The sequence below is a fragment of the Cydia splendana genome, chromosome 18 (assembly GCF_910591565.1).
Source record: "Cydia splendana chromosome 18, ilCydSple1.2, whole genome shotgun sequence".
NCBI classification, from domain to species: domain Eukaryota; kingdom Metazoa; phylum Arthropoda; class Insecta; order Lepidoptera; family Tortricidae; genus Cydia; species Cydia splendana.
The window spans coordinates 2,748,103-2,772,083 of record NC_085977.1 but is presented as its reverse complement, the minus strand read 5'-3'; the positions used below and the strand labels follow the sequence as shown (position 1 = coordinate 2,772,083).

At 44.5% G+C, this 23,981-nt stretch overlaps 2 protein-coding genes across 2 annotated transcripts; both read right to left on the bottom strand.

Annotated features, from left to right (window-relative positions):
• Nucleotides 1–5,602: 5,602 nt before the first annotated feature.
• LOC134799679 (uncharacterized) lies at nucleotides 5,603–6,670 on the bottom strand. The gene has a single exon (XM_063772119.1). The coding sequence runs from the start codon at nucleotides 6,668–6,670 to the stop codon at nucleotides 5,603–5,605; it is 1,068 nt and encodes a 355-aa protein (XP_063628189.1).
• A 451-nt stretch (nucleotides 6,671–7,121) lies between these two features.
• Nucleotides 7,122–8,075, bottom strand: LOC134799678 (uncharacterized). Its single transcript, XM_063772118.1, has one exon. The coding sequence runs from the start codon at nucleotides 8,073–8,075 to the stop codon at nucleotides 7,122–7,124; it is 954 nt and encodes a 317-aa protein (XP_063628188.1).
• Nucleotides 8,076–23,981: the final 15,906 nt, after the last annotated feature.

Below are 23,981 nucleotides of genomic sequence, written 5' to 3'. Positions count from 1 at the left end.
AGGTATAGCGCCTGGATAATGCTAATAGCAATCATTCAATTCGCGCATTGCTTACTTCAATTATTAGGCAATTCATTAACTCTTTCAATTCCACCCCCCTTTGCACTCTCTTCAGGGATGATTTGCGACATAAAAACTATCCTATGTCCTTCCCCGGGACTCAAACTATCTCTATACTATATTTCAACTAAATCGGTTCAGCGGTTTAAGCGTGAAGATGTAGCAGACAGACAGATATACACACTTTTGCCTTTATAATTTTAGTATGGATATGAAACTTTGATCTCGCTTAGGTAAAACTACAGGCTGGCCCAAAAATACATAGAAAGATTTTTTACTGTGCATAATGTTGGTAATTCTAACAAACGTTTGCTTGATGATTTTATCAATCATAGAAAAAAGGAGAATATTTTGAAAATAATAAGTTTTGTTTCAGTTAAATTATTCTAGATTTAATTTTTGATGACGTTTTGTAAAAGATTTGTAAGTAAGTAAGTAAAAAAAATAATCCTAAAAATTCTTTGTCAACGTATTTTTGGGTCACCTCGGATCGAAGGATCGCTACTTTGTATGGTGGTTAACAGTCTTAATTATTTTCTTGTCTTTGCCATTACCTGAGCGACAGAAAAGGAATAAAACGGGATAAGGTTTTTAGCAAGCTATGGCTACTGGTGTATCAGAAGGTTTGTAGTAGAAGTGAAACGCTTTGTAGTATGTACAAGAATGATAATTTATTTACAAAACTCACGGTATTTATACACAATTTGAGAAAAGCAAGAAAGAGACGTATTTACAATAGAGTGAGATGGAGATATACGGTGCGCGGGCGCGTGCCAGAGCGAGAGCGCGCGCGTGCCACTGCGCAGGCGCGGCGCGTGCCGCGCTGGAATAAAACTGAGTTGGCCGCCAGCGCCAGCCCTTTCGGGAGAGCCACTGGTACCTCACTCGGACGCACCCCCAAAGCCAGCACCAGCTCATCCTGCAAGGACTTCAAAGAAATCTTCGCCGGATCGCACCCGGCCTCGCCGGAGGGGAACGCCAGCTGCCCACTGCACCCGCTACTGGTCGCCCTAGACAGTGGAAACTACTCCAGGCGCCGCTTAAACGGCCTAACCTGGAAAAGGGACCCCTGTCCGTAGTCCCAGACTACGGCCGGCAGTAATGCGTCGCGCAGGCACCGCCCACTAAGACCGACTGAGCCCGAGCGTCATGGACGAGAAGCCGAAGCACCCCCCCGACCCTCCGGGGCGGGTGGGTAGTCGTCAACACGGTTTTCTAAAACCACCCGCAGCCCCACCGCTGAAACTCACGGCCCCCCCCGACCCCTCGGTTAGGGTGGGTAGTTCCAAACGTGAGTTTCACGAAGTACCCACACGAAACCCGCCGTCAGACACCAACCCCCCCGCCACCGCGGGGCATGTGGGTAGTCAGGAAAGCGGGTTTCCACAACTACCCGCACCAACACCACCGATGCCAGAGCCCACACCAGCCGCCGAATCCGACGAAGAACTCGCCGAATTCACAGATGCCCTCACAACGGACCGTGACGGCTCACCACAGCCGTGGCGGTCAGAAGATGCAGCCCCTGGACGCACCTTCTCACCGATCCCGCAGGAAGAGAGAGACCGACTTTCTCCTCGCGAGCTACTGGATCATGACCGTATCCTGGTAGCCCGCCTGGGGCAAGTCGGTTACATGTCTCCCGTGATGGAGACATGGACCGCGGCCTGCATCAGGCTGCGGGAGTACGCCCTGGGAGAGGAGGTAGAGCTGTCCCCAGATGACGTCGCCCTCCTACGCTTCCTCGGGGAGCACCCGGCTTTACTCCAACTATCGGCGGTCAAGAGGAAGCCGGAGTGCAGCCCCCCCACCAGGCAGGACACGAAGAGGATCTGCCATAATATCTCGCCGCCCACGGACCCGAGACTTCGGCCCAGACCCGAAGCCCCACCGCAACCTGAGCGACCCCCAACCGAGGCCCCAGCCACCAGCGACTCAGCCCCCTTCATGGCCCCCACACCGGGACCCTCAACAGCAGCCCCCCGAGCCCCCGCGCAACGACCCGCGGCCCCCGGTACCAGCTACGCAACCGCCACCGCCCTCCCCTCGGGCGCAGCAACAGCGAGCTCCAAAACCAACGGCAGCAAGGCTGCAAAAAAAAATGAAACCTCAAAAAAAAACAGCAACCAAAAAAATAATAACAACACTACTAAAAAGAGCGATAGTAGTACGCAGCCTTGCAGCGACGATGACGAGGGTAGAAAAAAAAATAAAAAACCCAAATACCCCGCCATCGTCGCAGACATTCTACCAAATTGGCCGAAGGTTTTGGAGGATATCGCCGAGGAGCTCGGAGAGTCGCCTTTCACCACGCCGAAGGGAGAGGGCGTGCTCTTCGAGCCCCGTACCGAGGAGGAATACCGCCTCGTGATACGTCACCTGACCAAGCTGGAGGACACGGCAGCAGCAGCCATTGAAGAAGCCAAGAAAAAAGGGGAGGCCACAGACGTCATCAAGCCACTTTTCAACATTTACGGGCTGGATGACGAGAAGCGGATGAAAGTGGCCGTCAGGGGCCTCCCCGAGAAGACTCCAATTCTGGATTTAATGAACGCCCTGGAGAAGCAAGGACACCCCGTAGAATATGCGAAGCAAATCAACGCGAGAGCGGGACGCCCGGGCTGCATATACTTCGTGCAGCTCGCGGGGCCTGCTCGGGACCACGCGGGCATCTATGGGGTGTCGGAGCTTCTCCACATGAAGAAAATAAGAGTGGAGGCGTGGCGAGGGAAGAAGGGGCCCCCGCAATGCCACCGCTGCCAGGGCTTCGGCCACTCTTCACACGGCTGTCATCGGGAGCATTCCTGCGTACGCTGCGCTGAACCGCACTGGGCCAGCCAGTGTACGAGACCCCGCGACCAGCAGGCCACCTGCAAAAACTGCAGGGGGCCCCATCCAGGCAATCACAGGAACTGCCCCTCCTACAAAACAAACCAGACCCAGACGCCGTATCTGCTGGGAGACTTACGTCGAAGCCATGGAGGGGAAACCCCAGACCCTGGCGGTCTCTTCAGCAGAGGAAGTGGAGAGTGCAGCCGCCGCCATCACCTCCGACATCCAGGACGCGCTGAACACAGCAGCGCGCACCATCCGGAGTGACGGGAGACGCCCTCTCCTGCCACAAAGGATCCTGGATCTCATTAAGCGCAAGCACGTCCTGAGGAGAAGATGGCAAACAACAAGATGCCCTACCCTTCGAGCGGAGCTCAACGCGCTCGTGAAGAAGGTGCAAAAGGAGCTCAGCAACCACGCAGCCATGAGTTGGGAGAGTCACATCGCGTCCATAGACGGTGATGTTCCCTCCATCCACCGTCTATGCCGTCAACTCGGCACGACGCGAGACTCGATTCGCCCACTCAAGGACGCCAACGGACTGCCCAGATACAAGGCGGAGGACAGGGCGGAGATCTTCGCCGAGTGTCTGAGCAGACAGTTCCAGCCCAACCCAGTCCAGGACCACGCACACCACCACGAAGTCTCTGAACACTTGGAGAGGTTCTACGAGCAGCCACTGGGACAAGAAGACGACCCGGTCTTCTTCACGCCCGGCCAAGTGCAGCGAACTCTCCGTCGCTGCAAACACAAGAAAGCCCCGGGCCCCGACCAGATCCCGAACGCGGCACTAAGTCACCTGCCACTGCGTTCCGTCGTGGCGGTGACGCGCCTGTTCAATGGGATCATGCGCTCGGGGCACTACCCGACCCCGTGGAAACTTGGTCGGGTGATAATGCTGCCGAAACCCGGAAAGGACAGAGGAAGACCGGAGAGCTACCGACCAATAACCCTGCTCAGCACCCTCTCCAAGGTGTTCGAGCGGCTCCTGCTGGGCAAGCTCCAGCCCTTCATCGAGCCAAGGCCAGAGCAGTTCGGCTTTCGAGAAGGCCACTCAACGACCCTGCAGCTCACAAGAGTACTTCACTTCATGACGGCGGCCATGAACAGGAAGGAGTACACAGCAACCGTCTGCCTCGACATGGAGAAGGCCTTCGACAGAGTGTGGCACGAGGGACTTATCTACAAACTGTCGAAGACCGAAGCACCCAGGCGGATAGTCAAGGTGGTGGCCTCCTTCTTGACTGACCGCCGCTTCAGAGTAGCAGTAGAGAACGCCGTCTCGGAAGAACACCCGATCCACGCGGGCGTCCCCCAGGGCAGCGTCCTCTCGCCGGCCTGTTACGCCCTCTACACCGACGACCTCCCGGTCGTTGGAGACGTCAAGCTGGGCCTCTATGCGGACGACGCGGCACTCTTCGCCGCGTCCATCAATCTCAAGCACGCTGCCAAGAAACTCCAGAGGTCCCTTGACGCACTCCCCGACTGGCTCTCCAGGTGGAGGTTGTCAGTGAACGTTGGCAAAACGCAGGCGCTGATCTCCAGCCACACCAAACAGCTGCCACCGCCGCTTCGCCTGCACGGCGAACAAATCCAATGGTTACCGCAGGTCAAGTACCTGGGCGTAACACTCGACCGGCGGCTAACCATGAAGCCCCACGTGGACGACGTGATCCGGCGCGTGAAATGCGCTCGAGTCCAGCTCCGTCCAGTGCTCTGCAGCAGCCTCCCCCGCCGCACGAAGCTGGGGGTATACAAGACCTATATACGGTCCCGCCTGACGTACGCAGCTCCCGCATGGTACGCCCTGGTGGCTGAAACACACAAGAAAAGACTGCGTGCGCAGGAGAATGCGGCGCTGCGCACCATAGTCAATGCCCCCCGCTACGTGCGAAACGTAGATATTCAGCGAGGCCTGAAATGGCAGAGCCTGGACGCCTTCGTGAGCCACCTATCGTCGAGAATGTTCAAGCGCGCCGACCACTCCAGACACCAACACCTACAGGGCATCGCGCCGCTGCACACACGCCCGCCGGATAACCGCCGCCGATTACGCCAGCTCCATAGAGCACTGGCGAGAGAAGCAGACACGCCAGACAGTGGCTAAGGATCCCGCAGTCCAAGTAGCCACAGACAGGCAGAAAAAATGAAGAAAAAAAAGGAAAAAAGCCATGACAGGCCAAATGGCTAGTTACGGCCACGAAGCCCCCGCCCTTAGAAAAAGGGCACAAAATAGACCCACCCGTAGTTACGGGTGGCGATTAGAGACCGCCAAAAATCCCCAAAAGGGATGGAAAGGCATCTCATGCCTCCCTTCGGGAGGCATGAAAGAAGCACACGCCAGCCCTTTCGCTCGCCGGCCGCCGTGGAGTAAACATCGTGTCGTCGGATCGCCGTGCCTCGCTTCGCTGCTACGCGCTCGCTGATTGGAAGACACGACGAGATCGACGAGGATGCTGCAGGCTCCGGATATTAAACTGTCCTTTTCAGGACAATATAAAACTGCTCTTCTCAGAGCACGCAAACTGCCCTTATCAGGGCGACGTAAAATGTTCTTCTCAGAGCAACATAAAACTGCCCTTGTCAGGGCACGTCCTGTTTCTCTGTTTAATCGCAGAGTGTCAGTCGATCGCAACTGTTCTTATCAGAACAATTCTGTGTTTCTGTTAAAACACATGATGTCAATCGAGTGTTCCCACAGGGTTCCCCCTCAAGCGAAGCGTACCGGCAGGCGAATAGTGCGGCCTCGGCGTGTTGTGCTCGTGCTTGTAGGTACTTGCGTGGTCGTGGTTGCGTCTGGTTCATCTCTTCGTTTCAGGATGCCTTTTTTCTGTTGTTGGTTGTTGTTGTTTTGTTGTGATGTCGGTAAACTCGGTGGTACAGTCGGTTGCGAAGTTTTGTTCGATGTAGCTGTAGGCATTTTCGTTGCGATCGTTGTGCTCGTCGTTGTAGGTATGTTAGGCGTTTTCGTTGAACTCGTAGCTGTAGGTATATTTGTTGCGGTCGTTAAGGTTGTAGGTATGTCCGTTGTACTCGTAGGTGTTTCTTGCTCGGTGTCTGCGATGATGAATGCGGGTTTTAAGCGGTCGATCGAAATATTCATCTGGCGATTAGGTAGCTGCAGAGTGAATATTTTGTCGTTGCGTTTTAGTACTCGGTAGGGTCCGTCGTAAGGTGCTTGTAGCGGCTTCTTTACGGCGTCAACTCGTACGAATACTTGTTCGCAGGTTTGAAGGTCACGATGCACGAAGATAGGTTTCTTGTTGCCATGCGGGATCATTGCTGTCGGTGTTAGGCTGTGTATGGTCGCTCGTAGTTTTTCCACGAAGTCGGAGTCCATGGTGACGTCATCGCGCGTAGGTAGTAACAGTTCGCCGGGTAGTCGTACACTGCAGCCGTAAGTGAGTAGGGCTGGGCTTACACCGGTGTCTGTGCGTAGTGCGGCTCGTAGTCCAAGTAGAACGCTAGGTATTGTGTCGATCCATGACTTGTCGTTCTGTAGCCTGGCCTTGAGTGCGGCCTTGAGACTTCTGTGGAACCTTTCAATCATACCGTTCGCTTGGGCATGGTACGGCGTAGTTCGGGTTCTTTCGATGCCGAGTAAGCGGGTGAGTGACGCAAATACTCGACTCTCGAATTGCCGTCCTTGGTCGGTCGTGATGGTAGCGGGGCAGCCGAAGCGGGAGATCCAGCCTTCGTATAGAGCTTTAGCGACGTCTTCGGCGGTGATCTCGCATAATGGTGTCACTTCGGGCCATCTGGTTGCGCGGTCAATCATAGTGAGTAGGTATCTGTGTCCGCTGGCGGCAGTAGGTAGCGGTCCTACAAGGTCGACGTGTATATGCTCGAACCTTGTAGTTGGCGGGAAACTTGAAATAGGGCTTGCAGTGTGTCGCTGGATTTTCGCACGTTGGCAGTGAACGCAGACTTTTGCCCATTTGCCTACATCGGCATTTAATCCGGGCCAAAAGTAGCGTTGAGCGACGAGTTTGCGTGACGTTCTAATTCCAGGATGACTTATGTTGTGTACTGCGTTGAAAGCGGCACGGCGATGCTCTTCGGGTACGTAAGGTCGTAAGTGCGGCGTCGATGTTTCGCAGTAGAGTTTGACTGTAGTTCCGGGAATTGTGACTTGTTTCATCGATAGGTTGTCTTGCTGGTTCGGTCACGTACGAAGAGGCGGTGAGATCTTGTTGTAACGCTGGTTTCCGCCGCATCCAGCGTTACGTCTAGTTTTCCGCTGTTGATGGTGTTGCCGGTATCGGTTTGAAGCTGCACGGCTGTGCGCATTTCTGAGCGTCCATCCCGAAACGGCGGTGGTAATGGCAATACGGCATCGGCGAGCTTCTGCGGCTGCGTGGGCTTCGGTCTTGCGATTGGTTTCGTGGGCGCGATGGGAAACGGCGGTGCGAGCGGCTGTAGCGTTGATTACAGTTTTCGCGCGGTCTCGAACGGAGCTCGGCGACTTCGAGCGATAGCCGTCTAATCTCGCCGATGAGGTACTGTGCGTCGAGAGCTGACGTAGACGGAGGTGTTGGTAGCGAAGGTGGTAAGACTGCGGGAGTAGAAACTGCGGCGATTTGGTGCGACGCTGATGTTGGCGTGTGCTCCAACATTTTGTCGGCGAGCAGCGCGAGGTCCTCTAACGTCGTTTTAATTTTGAACGCTTCACTGACGGTGAGCACGGAGCGTACGTGTGGCGGGAGATGATCAAGCCACATCATCTGTATCGTTGTCTCAGGAAACTTCTCCTTGTTCAGCGTCTTCATCCGTCGTAACAGCTGACTGGGTTTCTGCTCCCCGAGCTCGACTTGGGATAACAGCTTCTTGGTCTGCGCGCTGTTGCTCTCCTCGTACACCGAGATGAGTCTGTTTTTGATGGCGGTGTAGTAATTCTCTTCGGGCGGGGAGTAGATGAGGTCGCTGATATTTTGAATATCTTGTTTTTCTAGCTGCGCGATTACCATCTGAGCGAGCTGCGCCTGGCTTCTCTTCAGCTCTGCCGTTGCCGCCTCGAAACTGCAGAACCAGAGTATTGGCTGGTCTCGCCAGAACGGTGGGACGCGCAGGGAGAGTGATATCGCCGCCACATCGTGAGATAGAAGTGCTGCTGCCGGAGATGGGCTGGTGAGGCTGCTGGCTTCTTCCGGGGCATCGCTTTTTTTTTCATCGTCGGGAGGCATCTTCTTGATTGTGATCCTTCTTGTCCAGAGTCGGTGGTCACCACTTTAGCAAGCTATGGCTACTGGTGTATCAGAAGGTTTGTAGTAGAAGTGAAACGCTTTGTAGTATGTACAAGAATGATAATTTATTTACAAAACTCACGGTATTTATACACAATTTGAGAAAAGCAAGAAAGAGACGTATTTACAATAGAGTGAGATGGAGATATACGGTGCGCGGGCGCGTGCCAGAGCGAGAGCGCGCGCGTGCCACTGCGCAGGCGCGGCGCGTGCCGCGCTGGAATAAAACTGAGTTGGCCGCCAGCGCCAGCCCTTTCGCTCGCCGGCCGCCGTGGAGTAAACATCGTGTCGTCGGATCGCCGTGCCTCGCTTCGCTGCTACGCGCTCGCTGATTGGAAGACACGACGAGATCGACGAGGATGCTGCAGGCTCCGGATATTAAACTGTCCTTTTCAGGACAATATAAAACTGCTCTTCTCAGAGCACGCAAACTGCCCTTATCAGGGCGACGTAAAATGTTCTTCTCAGAGCAACATAAAACTGCCCTTGTCAGGGCACGTCCTGTTTCTCTGTTTAATCGCAGAGTGTCAGTCGATCGCAACTGTTCTTATCAGAACAATTCTGTGTTTCTGTTAAAACACATGATGTCAATCGAGTGTTCCCACAGGTTCTTTATGGCCCCACATAGACGCACTGTGTGATCTTAATTTTGTTTGTAACAGTCATAAACTTGGTATTTTATTTTAGCATTCTACATGGAATCCTTTTGAGCGGAAAATTTACCGAATAGACTGGTTCCGATTTATATTCTAAAGGATGACTCACGCTAGACCAGGCCGGGGCCGGGCCGGAGCTTTAGGCGCTTCAATTTCTATGGAAAGCACCACGTGATCACCGATCAGCCGTCATAGAAAAGGACATGTCGGACGCCCCGGCCCGGGCACGGCCCGGTCTAGCGTGAGTCATCCTTAAGCGTCCACTGCTGTCGGCACGCACTTGTTACAGTTAAATGTTAGGGTTAGAAACTTTCGCTTTTATATCATTTCATTAATTATTCTTCTTAAGTTAGGCATTTTATAATATGAATATAAAAGTAAAATATAAAAACACTTATAAAACATTACAAAAAATATATAAGCACATTATAAAAACCTAACCTAACCCAGCAAGCTTCGTTGCCTAAACTCGGTACTCGACTGAAAAGCTCTCTATTATATCACGATTGTATAAAATACAATTGTGCACTATGGTACTAATTACAACAAAAACCCCGTAATTAGACGTAACTAGGCAAACGATAAGACGTTTATAATGACACTTCCTCACCTTGTTTTGTTCCAATCGGTGCAAAGTTAGGTTAGTCGGACTCCCACCCTTTGTTTCTAAACCAAAGTCGATCAATGGAGCAACGCCTTCCATTCAATTAACTCTCAATCGATGTAGTCTACGCCGACCCGACGCCGAGCGATAATTTGATTGCAGTTTGATATCTTATTTTGCTTCGACGGGTTAGCCGAGGTAAGTTTTAGAGGAAAATTGTTCGCTTAACTTCAAACTCGGGTAAATCCATTCGACCCTCAGCAAATCTACCCTATTACCTTTTCTTAATGAGTGTTTCTTTTATTTATTGCCATTTTTATATATTGTGACCTTTTTTGCCACTTTTGTGTTATTTCTACTCAGAATCACGAGCTCGAAAAAGGATCAAAAGATCCTAATGGGATAAAAAATGACCCAGAATTTTTTTCCTACTGTGTTACCATTTCCACATATACTTTGTATGTCGGTAACTAAAAGGAAAGTTTGAAAAATGTATGGAAATTTTAGGGCACTTTTTTTCTACTACAGTGAAACCTGGTTAATTGGCACCTGGATAAATGGAAAACCTCAATAATTGCAACCAAAAGTCCGGTCCCGGTCCCTTGAGACCAAAAGGCCTCTATAATTGAAATTTTGGAACCTCTATAATTGCAATTTAGATTTTAGTGCTTTTCGTAATTTTGCCTCTGTAATTGACCACATCGCAACTAAGACCTCTATAATTGACACTGTGCTAAAAAAAAAACGTTATTTTTGCTCTTCTTTTTACCTCTATTATTGAAACGAGTCTTACTTATTACCTCTGTAATTAAAATAATGTAGTTGTAGACAGCAGAAACAATATTTTAATAGCAATTATCATTTTATTTATATCTTCATCCAGAATTCAATTTATTTATTGGGTATCTATCACAGCCTGTAGTAGGTGAAATAGTTTTGATTAAATCAAAAACAAAGTATGCTTTTTACATTCTAATTAAACTTTCTTCTACAATTCAAGGGAATTTATTAAACCCAAATGATTAATAAGAAAATAAACTTTGAATAGTAATAATTAATGTAGTGTAAAAGTACAAGTATAGACAGAAGCAATATATAGACCAGAAACCCAGAACGGAAGCGTGTAAATCTACTTTCAATGGTTACTTGCACCTCCATAAAAGAAATTTGTCAGAACTCAACCTCTATTAATGAGAACCTCTATAATTGCCACAACGATTTTTTGAACCTCGTTAATTGACACGACCTGCTTAAATGAAAAACCTGGTTAATTGACAAAAAATGGCCGGTCCCTTGCGATTGCAATTATCCAGGTTCCACTGTATAAAGATGAAAAGGGCTCGCGATCCCGACTAGAAATAACACAAAAGTGGCAAAAAAGGTCACAATATATAAAAATGGCAAAACATAAAAAGAAACGCTCTAATAACAAAATCGCATAATCTGACCGATGGACGGGACTCAATTTTTTGATCAGTTTTGCCTAAATACAGGGAAACATCATCGTCTGCCTGCGCCATTTCCCATCATCTGGGGTCCCGACCCTTGGGTCTCCTTGTCCGTTTTCTCCGTCCCGGGCGATTTCTGAATTTCGAGCGCTCAATTTTTTCCCTCGAAAATCTGTATGAAAACGGCGAAATGATAATGCGATGAGAATCTAGTACAATTGATAACTCGCTTTCAATTGTATTAGTATACAATACGTTTAGGTACCTATTATATTTGTTCTGACGGTTTCTTTATAGGTAATAATGTGTGAAATTCATAACGAATTCTAGTTTTAGTTGTACGTACAGGCGTTCATCACTCATCGAGAAGATCTAAAGACAACTCATTTGGTAACCTACGTATAAGTGATCCAAAAACAGTTTGCAAATTTTGAAGATAACTTACATATAATGTGCAAAGGTAGGTACGAACACTGCAAGTTAACTTAAAGCTTGTAAAAACACAACCTCCAATAACAACATAAAATAACATTGTTGTACAGTCATCAGCAATAGTATCTTACACAACTAGGGCCGCAAAAATATATGACGCGCTCTTATTGCGCTCCAAATAAGAACGTGTCACATATTTTTGCGGCCCTAGTTGTGTAAGATACTATTGCTGACGACTGTACAAACCACTCACACCATCCCCCGCGAAACACCGGCCGATTAAGTTAGGGCCCTCATTTCGCCGATCCCGGCGTTCGATTACCGGTAAATACTTTACCGATACGTACGAGGCTCGGCGGGGCAACTAGGCATTTAGCAAACAGGCGGGTCGATCTTTTTACAAGCTTTTATATAACTTGCAATGTTTGTAAGTACCTATGTATGTTCGAGTCAAATCTTGCAAACTAAATTAGATCCACTTCCCATTATTCGGTTGAGCTGAATTCACATACATTATGTAAGTAGTTGAGTGATAATGCAATATTAAACTACCATCGAGCTAAATAATTTGATGATGGATCCGAGATGAGGCGGCGGCCATAGGAAATCTGTGAGAAAACAACGCAACCTAGTTATGTTTGGGTTTGTAAGAATTGGCTTGATGAGTATGAGTACCTATAGTTGCCTGTTAAAAGAAAAGTACAGTCAGCAATAAATGCTTGTATCAAGAATTAATTTTCTACATAATACTTTAAACTCTCGCGTTTTGTACACAATTATTACCACAGCTGGGCCAACTCAGCTGAAACGTCGGAATTTATGGTAAAAACAATGAAATTATATCGCGGTAGACCCGTTTGTGTAATTAAATTAATTATCTGATAAAATTCTTATATTTGGTACAAACAGCAACACTCCTAACTGTACATCGGTGGACCTAATTAGAAAAGGCATAAGGTCCACCGATGTACAGTTAATAGTGTGGGCGATGGTTGGTTCTACAAAATCTATACCATTATTTTCAACAAAAATCACCTACAGTATATTAAACAATTTCGCAGCCTGAAAACCTGGTTATTCCCACTAGTTACCACCAAGTTCTTACGAGTGGGAACTACTGGGAATTTTTTTCCCACCTTTTACCACTGGTAGGTACTACACCTAGGTACACTGGCTACCAACTCGGCTTGGTGGTAAATACTGGGAATTTTTATTCCCAGTAGTTACCACTGGTAAGAACTTGGTGGTAACTAGTGGGAATAACCCGAAAACCTCGATAACTCATGAACGTAATACTGTTATTCCGCTTACAATTAAAATTATTCCAAATACACATTTCGCTCGCCATCTGTCAAGTAAAACCGCGAAATTCATGGTCAAATAAATTCTCTCATTTATTTTCGCGATTCCACGCATTCGGGTTCCCGATTCAGAATTGATAAAGTGTTATGGTTTTGATCATTCAGGAGCTCGATACAGATTTAAGGGGCCCTCTGATTAACAGTCTGCCGGACGGTATCGGCCTGTCAGTTGTTCGGAACTGTCACAATTTTGTTCTAACTGACAGGCCGATACTGTCCGACGGACATCACAGTGAACCCCTTAAATGGCTTGTTATAGTATAGATCTTATTTCGATACGACCTTGAAGATCGCTCATGTTGATTGATGCATTAGAAATGAAGTGAAAGTCGCGCGTGAGTTGTACCATCACGCTCCGCGATTGTTGCGCCATTTAGGGTCCTAGTAGCAATGTACAAATTGCAGAAATGTACACGGAAATTTCAGAGAAATTACATGAAAGAAACTTAGAAAGTTCTCTGTGAGAATGTTCCCATGAGAACTTTAACGTTTTGTGTAATATATAATATTACACGCCACATAACAGTAAAGCGGGCAGGCGAAATATTTAAAATACATATACAAATACAAATTATTTATTGTTTGAATGTGAGTGTCATGTGTCATGTGTGAATGGCAGGTGTCTACGTCGGTCTTGACACGATTAGATTGTTTATTAAATTTAAGTTCCAGAGAATATTCTTCATAGGAGTTTCGCAACTTAAGAAACTTCTCAGTGCATTGCTAGGTCCTAGCTAAATTGGTTGTTCAATACTTACCCTAGAGAATTTCCAATTTAGCAAGAACCCTAAATGGCATAACCATCCCGTGTGGTGACTGTACCACACAATAAGTAATAGTACCTAATACCGTACAGAAAGGACACTTCCTACAAAACCGAAGTTTGACAGCGATTCAGGGTCAAATCATGATATCCGTTTCTAACTTGTGGCACTATCCATTTCGACTATTTAGGGTTTCATTTTCATTTCATTTCATTTCATTTATTCAGTCACAATTTACATTGTATGTATATGAATATAAATTATAATTAAAATTAAAAATAAAACTTAAATTATATCATGCAGCTATAACTATTATTTTACAAGACTTAATAATATTTGGTTGTCAAAATTCAAGTAATTATATTATCTGTGGTCGTGCACGCAAAGGGACGTCAAGTTGTGCCAACCCTAATAATTGCGCGGAGCAATGCTGAGCCTAACGGAGCCGAGTTTGCCCGAAGTCAGGAGTGTCTCCCCACTGGTTGTACGCCAATCACCAAAACTATTGAGAAGCTCGTATCAACACCATAGCAAATTGTTAAATTGGAATCAGCTCCAAATCTGTGTGAAATCACATTTATTCTAATTGTACTTGAATGAAATTAATGTTTCATTACGTTTAGCCTTGAACTTTATTTTCATGTTAATTGTAACGAATGTTGAAGGTTAATCAAAAGATAATTAACGCATGCAATATTTAGGTGTGTATGTTACCTAAAGGCTTATTATAGTACACACTGGAGTAATTTTATTTGAATCCTTTAGGAAAATATGATATTTATGATCCATGCAAATGTATAACTAAATAAGAATAAAAGGTTGTATTTTAAAATAATAGGGAACATACATAAAAAAAGATCCCGAAAAATTGAGAATCTCCTCCTTTTTTTGAAGACGATTAATAACTATTGTACGATTCTAAATTGGCAGTGAGAGGGCCCGTGATGGCCAGAGGGTCTACCGCGAACTACGTTCGGTGTGTTGCCTCCCTGTCACACTTACGTACGAATTTACAAGTGCGACAGCGAGGCATCACGTCGAACGTGGTTCGCGGTAGGCCCTCAGGCCCCAGCTGTAATGTCGCAACACTCGCCACAGTAATTTTGCTGCAGTTGTCGACCAAAATGTCACCTTATAAAGCAAAATCTAGGGAGCGAGATAAATAATACCTATGTCATGAGTTAAGGAGGGACAACATGAATGAATTGCAAAAGAAATGCACATATATAGTTATAATATGAGTAATTACTAATTACCTACTCTTCATTTACCTGATTCCAGTGCACTGCCGTCTTATGCTGGGGCCCTTGGGCATATAAGAATATGGGGCCCTTTTGGAAAGTAAAGAAAGAGAATTAAACTTACATTTTTCTACTACGATCTTCTATTTATGATTAATCTAAATATGATTAAATTATTAATCAAATATACTGTTACTGTCTGTCCTTCGGGTCCCCTGAGGATGGAGGCCCTGGGCACCAACCCCGTGTGCCCTTATGGTAAAGACGGTATTGTTCCAGTGTATTACGAAAATTAGTTCATTTCTTTTGCATATATTAGGTGTGTTAGCGTAATCTGTAAACTCATGACTTTCTGCGTTTTAGTGCGCAATTTTATTGCGGATCCATTATTATGTGATCTGTGGTCATGGTGACTGGTGCAATTTTACACTTGTCCGCACAGTGACGTCACGTCGCGGGCAGATGCACCAGCTTGTGCACACTCGTGCAGTTTGGCATGCTCGTGGTCATTCCGAACTGATTCGGATTATTTTATTGTTAAGGTGCCCACAGATTACCAGTTCGCCGGACGATATCAGCCTGTCAGTTAAACGCAAAAGGTGATAGTTCCGAACAACTGACAGGTTGATAGCGTCCGGCGTACTGGTAAGGCCCTTTTAAGAAGATCGTGCACTCTATGATTGTTGTAAGATTTTTATGAATTAATCCATGATTCATACCTACTATTTAATATTATATTATAAATGCGAAGGTAGTATGTATGTATGTATGTATGTAAGGTAGTAACTTAGTATGTCTGTTACCTCTTCACGCTTATCGTTAAACCTATTTAGATGAAATTTGGTATGGCCAGTAAAGATGAAGTATATTACCATACTTCATCTTTACTGGCCAAGAACCTAGAAAGAACATAGGATAGTTTTATCAATAATCTTCATTGTCATCATTCCACGCCGACGAAGCTAGTGAAAAAATATAGATAGGTACAGTTAGAAATTTTCAAGATTTTGTAAGGGTAGTAAGAGCGAATAACGAATTTTCACTGCATGTAAGTACGAGGGGGCAGATTGTTACGTCACAAAGATTACTAAAATATTTTAAAATTTATTTATACACAACAGTATCCACTGAAATACCTAAAATTCCAACACGACCCACAATCCCTAATCAAAACTCGGCTCGGTTTGAAGTATTTAAACTCGAAAAGTTTTAATGATCCCCTACTTCCGAACCTCTGAATCCGGATTATGACCCATTCTATTATGTAACTTAATTTTTTCACTCCATCTTGGATTTTCGGATACTAAGATGAAATGGCAAAATGAATCTTCAGATTTTTGATCGCATGGATTAAATTTCGTTTTCATTTCTCATGCTCTGAAAGAGGGTGTGATTGTTGTTCTAAAAGGTGTGCAGAAAATGATACGTTTCTGCACTAGATCATTTTAGGTTCCACGTACGATTTTTTTTTTAATTTTTAAATCATTTATTTACATACAATATATATACAGTGGTACTACTAAACTATATTAATAGCTAGCTTAAATCTAAAATAGGCCCTTGAGGCATTGTACCAAGGATGCTGGCGGCATTTCCTCGCTGTATCGCAATGCTGATACGTTGTGCGAGGTAGCCGTGGTAGGTATTTTTTTTTAAGATAAGCAATTGAAATTTGGGTATAAATGGATTTGTTATACAATTTCCATTCTGATATTTGACTCCCCGTTCCAGAAATAACGGTACTTTTGTCTAAATTGTTAATTGAAAGTACCCTCAGAAAATACTATAAAATGTATACTTAAACAGTTATGTTTTTAAAAAACACATGCATTTTACTTTCCTCGTATTCGAAATGAAAGGTAGAGTGTTTAACTCGGGTGAAAGACATCATTTCATCCCTTGGTTAATAATCTACTATTGTGGGTTGGTTTTCATTATTGGTGGCGCTCACGGTTTTACTATATACCTACTCATGTTACAAGCATTTTGATACAACTAACTTTAAGTTTCACATACTAAGTTAATGTTAATGTCAAGCCAAGTTCTGAACCAAATTATCATGTACAGTGGCCATTAAAGTTTTGGATTGATTATAGCTATCAGCATTGCTAATATTAAAGGGATATAAATTAGAGGTTTCGACAGATTTAAACGTCGCGGGTGTAATAAATGGTAGCTGTATTTAGAGCAAAGTTAGGTTAACAGGAATTAAGCGGCACCTATATCGAAAAACATTGTTGTTTTGGTAACCATTACATTTTGGGATGATGGAATCCTATAAATAAACTGAAATGGAACGATTAATTTGTTATAAACGAGACGAATAATATGTTTTCGTATCCTAGAATCTTATAAATGTTATACAAGTATAAGTAGGTACATTTACTTGTAGTAAAACATTGAAACAAACGCGTATTCAGTGGAATATATAATTTAGCGCTAAACTATACTGAAGATATATCAGATTTTGTTTTAATGCTATTTTAATCCAGATTAAAATCATAAACAACAGTAACTGAAATAAGTAACAGTGTAATAAATAAACCTATAGTAAAATTATTCACTGGTAATGAACCCCCAAGCTACGCCATCTTGTAATCGCACTGCCGAATGGAATTACAGTAAATTGTGCGAACTTGGCCGGCGCACTGCCGAGCCCGATCGGAAAGTTTTCTTATTAACATGCAGATTGCATTGGACAACTTTGTTTATTAAATTGTATGTCGTTCGGGAGCCAGAACAGAAATGTAAATAAATAATTATTTATATAGAATCAATTTACACGCGAGTTAGGCCGTGGCCTCGGACAAAGGGGGAGTACCTAGTTATCAGACGTGGAAATGCTGCTAGCATCATGGGCACCTTTACACTGCGAACGGCAGGGAGCGCTTTATTTGTAATTTTAACCGTAATTTTTAGTTGTAATTTAGTTTGTATCCTTAATTTTGTCGTGTAAATAAATGAACAATTTGGGCACGAGATATATTATCACTTATCAGATTATCACTTAATCCCAAAACAAAAAAAGACGCTAGACTTTTCAAACCGCTTTTCACACCTCAAGACTTACCTGTCGCTCACAAGCTATCCAATATTTTTTGCAAAAAAGCAATGTACGGCTTTAGAATAGAGTTCAAATTAAAATAAAATAAATAATGCTAGTGGCCTAGACACATATGTTAATAGTAGCCATATATGTAGTCGTATGACAGCTACGTGTCTAAAATATATTGGCATTCACAAGTTATGCGATGTCACCAGGGTGTTAACGGATTAGAATTAAGTAATAATCACTAAATTACTACGAAATAACCATTAAGGGCCACTTGCACGAATCACTAACCCGGGGCTAACCGGTTAAACCTGGAGTTACCATGGATGCCAGTATAATTTGACACTGGATTAAAGTTTTAACCGGTTAACCCCGGGTTAGTGGGATGGTGCAAGTGGCGCTAAGTAGTTACCTATACAACACTTCATCGATTCAGTTTGTTATTGTTCAGGGCAAAAAGAAAACTCTCTGTATGTACTGTCAGGGGCACGTGTCCACACACACATAGTTTCTTTTGCGTGGTCTACTTAAACAATAAGTCTGTGCACAGTGGTTTTCCTTTTTTTAAGGTTCCATACCCAAAGGGTAAAAACCTAAAAACGGGACCCTATTACCACAGAAGAAATAATAGTACTACCGTACAGAAAGGACACTTCCTACAAGCCCGAAGTTTAACAGCGGTTCAGGGTCGAATCATGCTATCCCTTTCTAATATATGGCACTATCCCTTTCGGCAATTTAGGGTTGTCAAAATTCAAGTGATTATCTTATCTGTGGTCGTGCACGCAAAAGGAAGTCAAGTTGTGCCAACCCTAATAATTGCTCGGAGCAATGCTGAGCCGAGCGGAGCCGAGTTCGACCGAAGTCACTCCTGGTCTCCCCACTGCTATTACTAAGAATCCGCTGTCCGCCTGTCTGTCTGTCTGTCAGTCTGTCTCTCACCGGGCTGTACCTCATGAACCGTGATAGCTAATAGGCAGTTGAAATTTTCACAGATCGTGTATCTCTGTTGCCGCTATAACAACAAATATTAAAAACAGAATATTGTAAATATTTAAGTGGAGCTCCCATACAACAAACGTAATTTTTTTGCCGTTTTTTGCGTAATGGTATGGAACCCTTCGTGCGCGAGTCCGACTCGCACTTGACCGGTTTTATTTGTTTTATATCTGGGCAGGCGTGGCTCACTCCGCGATTTCCTCGCTTTGCTACAGGTAGCTAAAAGTACATCCGTTCCACACCAATTTTGGTGGCTAGCCATAAGCCGCGCGTGGCGCTGTCGCCACCTAGCGGCCATATCTGTCCTGATCGTAACAGACGCGTTTTGTTAGAGAGTGAGTCTTCTGTACCTAGTACTATTATTTATTCTGTGATCTGGGCTATAAATCAGAGACGTCGAAGGCTTGAAAGCTGGCTTTTGTAACGGCGGGATTTGCCAAAGCCTGCCGTCGCTCATGGAGTGTTAACGTTTGACGGCAATGATAGAAATGTCGCCACCGTGTTATGACGGATTTATCCCACAGTTTTGTGGCCAAATCCATGCACAGTAAAGAAGGTGGAGATGTCTTTTGACTGAAATTGGTGAACTGATGGGCACCTTACCAAGGGCGCCAAATTTTGATAGGTATTTTTAATTTTTTAGCTTTAGTTATCAGTTGTAGTAAATTTTAGCTGAAATGATCTTTTCATTTCTCATGCTCTGAAAGTGGGTATTTTAATTGTTTATCTTGATGTTTGTCCGTCATCCTCATTAGTCTCATTACATATTTATTTATTTAGAAATTTAATTCAGGCAACAAGGCCCATTTTACAAATACCTTACAGACTAACATACATATGTATTTTATAAACTTAAAACTAAACACTACTTAGTCGACAAAACGGCGTGGCTCCGTTGCATCGGCTGCTCTTGTGTCGGATTCGGCAGTTTGCCCCGGAACCTCCGAAACACGACACTTTTAGGCCAGAAGTCGGCGCACTCGATGGTCCCCTGCAGCGGTTTATATCGCACTACGCACCAGTATGGCTGTGACAGCAAAATTGTACATTTACATATATCGCACTAGTATGGCTTGTGACGGCAAAATTAACACTTACGTATATCGCACTTGTATGGCTTGTGACGGCAAAATTTGACATTTACATATATCGCACTACTATGGCTTGTGACTGCAAAATTGGACACTTACATATATCGCACTAGTATGGCTTGTGACGGCAAAATTTTACACTTACGGATATCGCACTAGTATGGCTTTGACGGCAAAATTTGACACGTATATCGCACTAGTATGGCTTGTGATGACAAAATTTGACATTTACATATATCGCACTAGTATATGGCTTGTGACGGTAAAATTTGACACTTACGTATATCGCACTAGTATGGCTTTTGACGGCAAAATTTGACAGTTACATTATATCGCACTAATATGGCTTGTGACGGCAAATTCTTACACCTTTTTAGGGTTCCGTACCCAAAGGGTAAAACGGGACCCTATTACTAAGACTCCGCTGTCCGTCCGTCCGTCCGTCCGTCTGTCCGTCCGTCCGTCCGTCTGTCACCAGGCTGTATCTCACGAACCGTGATAGCTAGACAGTTGAAATTTTCACAGATGATGTATTTCTGTTGCCGCTATAACAACAAATACTAAAAACAGAATAAAATAAAGATTTAAGTGGGGCACCCATACAACAAACTTGATTTTTGACCGAAGTTAAGCAACGTCGGGCGGGGTCAGTACTTGGATGGGTGACCTTTTTTTTTTGCCGTTTTTTGCATTATGGTACGGAACCCTTCGTGCGCGAGTTCGACTCGCACTTGCCCGGTTTTTTCCCTCCCATCCGCAAACCGTCCGATAAGGAACTTCGTTCCAAAAATTATCAACGTGTTTGTGGGTCACCCTGCAATAACAATAAATATTAAGTAATAGATATTTATCTGTAAGATAATGTATCAGTGAGGGAGTGCGCAGTTCTGTTCAGTTGGCACTAGAGCCTTAGGGCCACCCCACATCTGGCGTCTTTCGAGCGTCGGCGTCGGTCAGCGCTATGGAAAATGACGTCGCTGCGCAGTTGCGTCGACGTCGCGTCGACGTTGGGCCATAGAGTTGTAGACGCCGACGCTCGAAAGACGCTAGATGTGGGGTGGCCCTTAGGCGTCATTTCCGGAGCGGGCGGGCAACGACAGGGCGCGCTGAGGTAACATACTGGCACAGAATAAATAATAGTACTGCCGTACAGAAACTTCCTACAAAACCGATGTTTGACAGCGGTTCAGGGTCGAATCAGGCTGTCCCTTTCTAATATATGGCACTATCCCTTTCGGCTATTTAGGGTTGTCAAAATTCAAGCCATTATCTTATCTGTGGTCGTTGCACGCAAATGGACGTCAAGTTGTGACAACCCTAATAATTGCTCGGAGCAATGTCGAGTTTGGCCGAAGTCAGGAATTTCGCACCCCTGGTACTGGTAAGGGAGGCTCAGGAGGAGGAACATTAACATTATATAAATTGTTATACTTCTTCTTCTTCTTCTTCCTCGCGTTATCCCGGCATTTTGCCACGGCTCATGGGAGCCTGGGGTCCGCTTGACAACTAATCCCATGATTTGACGTAGGCACTAGCTTTTACGAAAGCGACTGCCATCTGACCTTCCAACCCAGAGGGGAAACTAGGCCTTATTGGGATTAGTCCGGTTTCCTCACGATGTTTTCCTTCACCGAAAAGCGACTGGCAAATATCAAATGACATTTCGTACATAAGTTCCGAAAACTCATTGGTACGAGCCGGGGTTCGAACCCGCGACCTCCGGATTGAAAGTCGCACGCTCTTACCGCTAGGCCACCAGCGCTTTTTTTTTATTATATAAATTGTTATAACAATTATAACAATTATATAAATTGTTATACGAAATAGGGTATTTGACTTATTTCAAATATATTATTTTACACCATGCATGAAATAAGGCACCAGGAGATTAATAGAGAAACGTAGATAGCAGTTATTTTTTAAACACAACTTCTATTTTAAAACCCGTATAAAACTATAAAAAGTAATGGTCACATGTTAGTGTTTCGTTTTTAGCTGTGCTCCCTATGTTAGATTTTACACGCTTGATAAATATTATAAAGGTTAGAGGTTAGCTTTTAAAAATATAAATGGAATCTGTTTACGCTCTCTCTCTCTTAAATTATAATCAAAAAAATAATTTGCAATAGTGTTAAAATATTTTTCTCAAAAATGGACGGCTAAGTCGACTTTGCCGTTTAAAAAATAGGTCGCGAAGCGCGTAGTTTATGGTCAGTCAAAAATTAAAAAGTTAAAAACATTGCAGTCTCGATTTTGGGACTGCAATGTTGCATACAAATTCCATTATTTGTCGAGTTCCAAACTTTTTAAAAGTTGAAATGGCCATATCAAATGAAGGCACAGGCCCATTAAACAGCCAAACAGATGATTAGTACCGTGACTATTTAGCTGTCTCAAATAGGTTGACGTATTTTCGGCAGAAAAATACACTTCTATTTTTTTATTAAAAAAATAAAAAGGCGGCAAAGCTAATTTTTTTCAATTGTTTCTACTTTTTTCTGTGAAAATATATACGTAAGAACGTTGCTTTTGTAAAATATTTCTATGATATTTATATTTCTTGCACCATTTTTGAGAAAAGCACTATATATGACTCGGCTGGAAGGCTACTTGCTGGCTTCGGATTCAATTAAACGGACTCCCAAGGTCGTCCGTTTAAAACGAATCCTCAGCCTGCAAGTAGCTACTTCCGAGCCTCGACAATAATGTACTATTTCATTAGAGCATTGTAAAAAATATTGATAGATATCCAGGGAGGAAAATGGATAAGCGGTCGTCTTAACGGTTTTCGCAACGCACCATGCTCGGATAATATTCGCGCATATCTAATGGCTCCTCTACACTATCGGCGATGATAGACGATGACTGACGGGCACGATCGGCAGGCTCCTGCCAGTCATCGTCTATCATCGCTTATCATCGCCTGCGACCCGTGAGTTGTCGGTTTATTGGGCACGCATCAAAGGGAATCGCCGGGTGGTTGCGTTGTACAGGTGATCATGTGGATGCTTGTACGGTGATCTTACCGTTGATAGACGATGATAGTATCAACAATCATCGCCGATAGTGTAGAGGAGGCATAATGGGGAGACGAATCCTGCCAGCGACATACCCCCAGGCTTCCTCCGCGTCGATGTGAAGATTTAGCGCCCTCTGCAGATAGGGCTGCGTATTTCATCCCCCGATAACGCCCGGCGGTTTTTATTCACTTATACTGCCCGATACGAACATAAAATACGTCAAATATTACGTCTAAATACGAAAGGGATTAAATATCGTCAGGTGACAAGCAAAATTCACTAATCTTGTGTCAAAAGTGACGTTTTTCTTTGAAGAAACATCGCTTTTGACATGGTCTAATAAAACATGGTCTTCTATTCCCAGAGTGACACGGGCCTACGTCACAATAACATTGCCACTTTATTTCAACATAACATGTTACATGGGTACATTATAGCTATTGTTAATAAGTTAAAATATTTCTTTATAATTTTATAATTTTCATTTATAATGTATTTTATCTTAAATTTTACAATAACACGTCAATTTTAATTATTCGTTAGCAATATCTTCCGATTCACGAAAGAAATTTCAGACGTTCGGGTAATTCTGTTTACATTACTGGCAACACAGGATAGCGCTGTCACATTTGACAATTCGGATCTAGATAACTTCATGCCCTGACCGTCATCCTTGTCGAACGCGTGTTAATTGTTATTTCCTTCTCGCTCAGTGTCAGCAGTCGCAGTGTTTTCCAAACTTTTCACGTCGTAAGCTTGGTAATTAATGTGTAACTGTGAATTAGTTTTTTAAACGTTTGTCTTGTATAGATAAATAAAGTTTAATTTAATACATTAGATTTGTTTTATTTTACTATGTTTCTACATGAATAACTTAAAATTAATGCCGTTAAAATAATTTTCACCGTTGGTTAAAATTCTCCCACATTTTAAAGATTGAGAACCTGTAAACAGCATGATGACGTAGGCCCGTGTCAGTTAGGTCATACGCGAATCTCGGAATAGAGTACCAGGCGGAGTATATTATTATACCATGGCTTTTGACACTAACGCTACGTCTTACGTAAGCGAACAACTCGCGACGGCGGCGCGGCGCGGCGCGGCGAGGAAGAAACAAAACGTTGATACGTATAGGTGTGTCCTACTCACACATGAGCGATTTAGACGCGAAGCGGCGC

Bases quoted from the DNA above. Each gene is read 5' to 3' on its own strand.
- LOC134799679 (XM_063772119.1), bottom strand. From the start codon at position 6,670: ATGATTGACCGCGCAACCAGATGGCCCGAAGTGACACCATTATGCGAG.
- LOC134799678 (XM_063772118.1), bottom strand. From the start codon at position 8,075: ATGCCTCCCGACGATGAAAAAAAAAGCGATGCCCCGGAAGAAGCCAGC.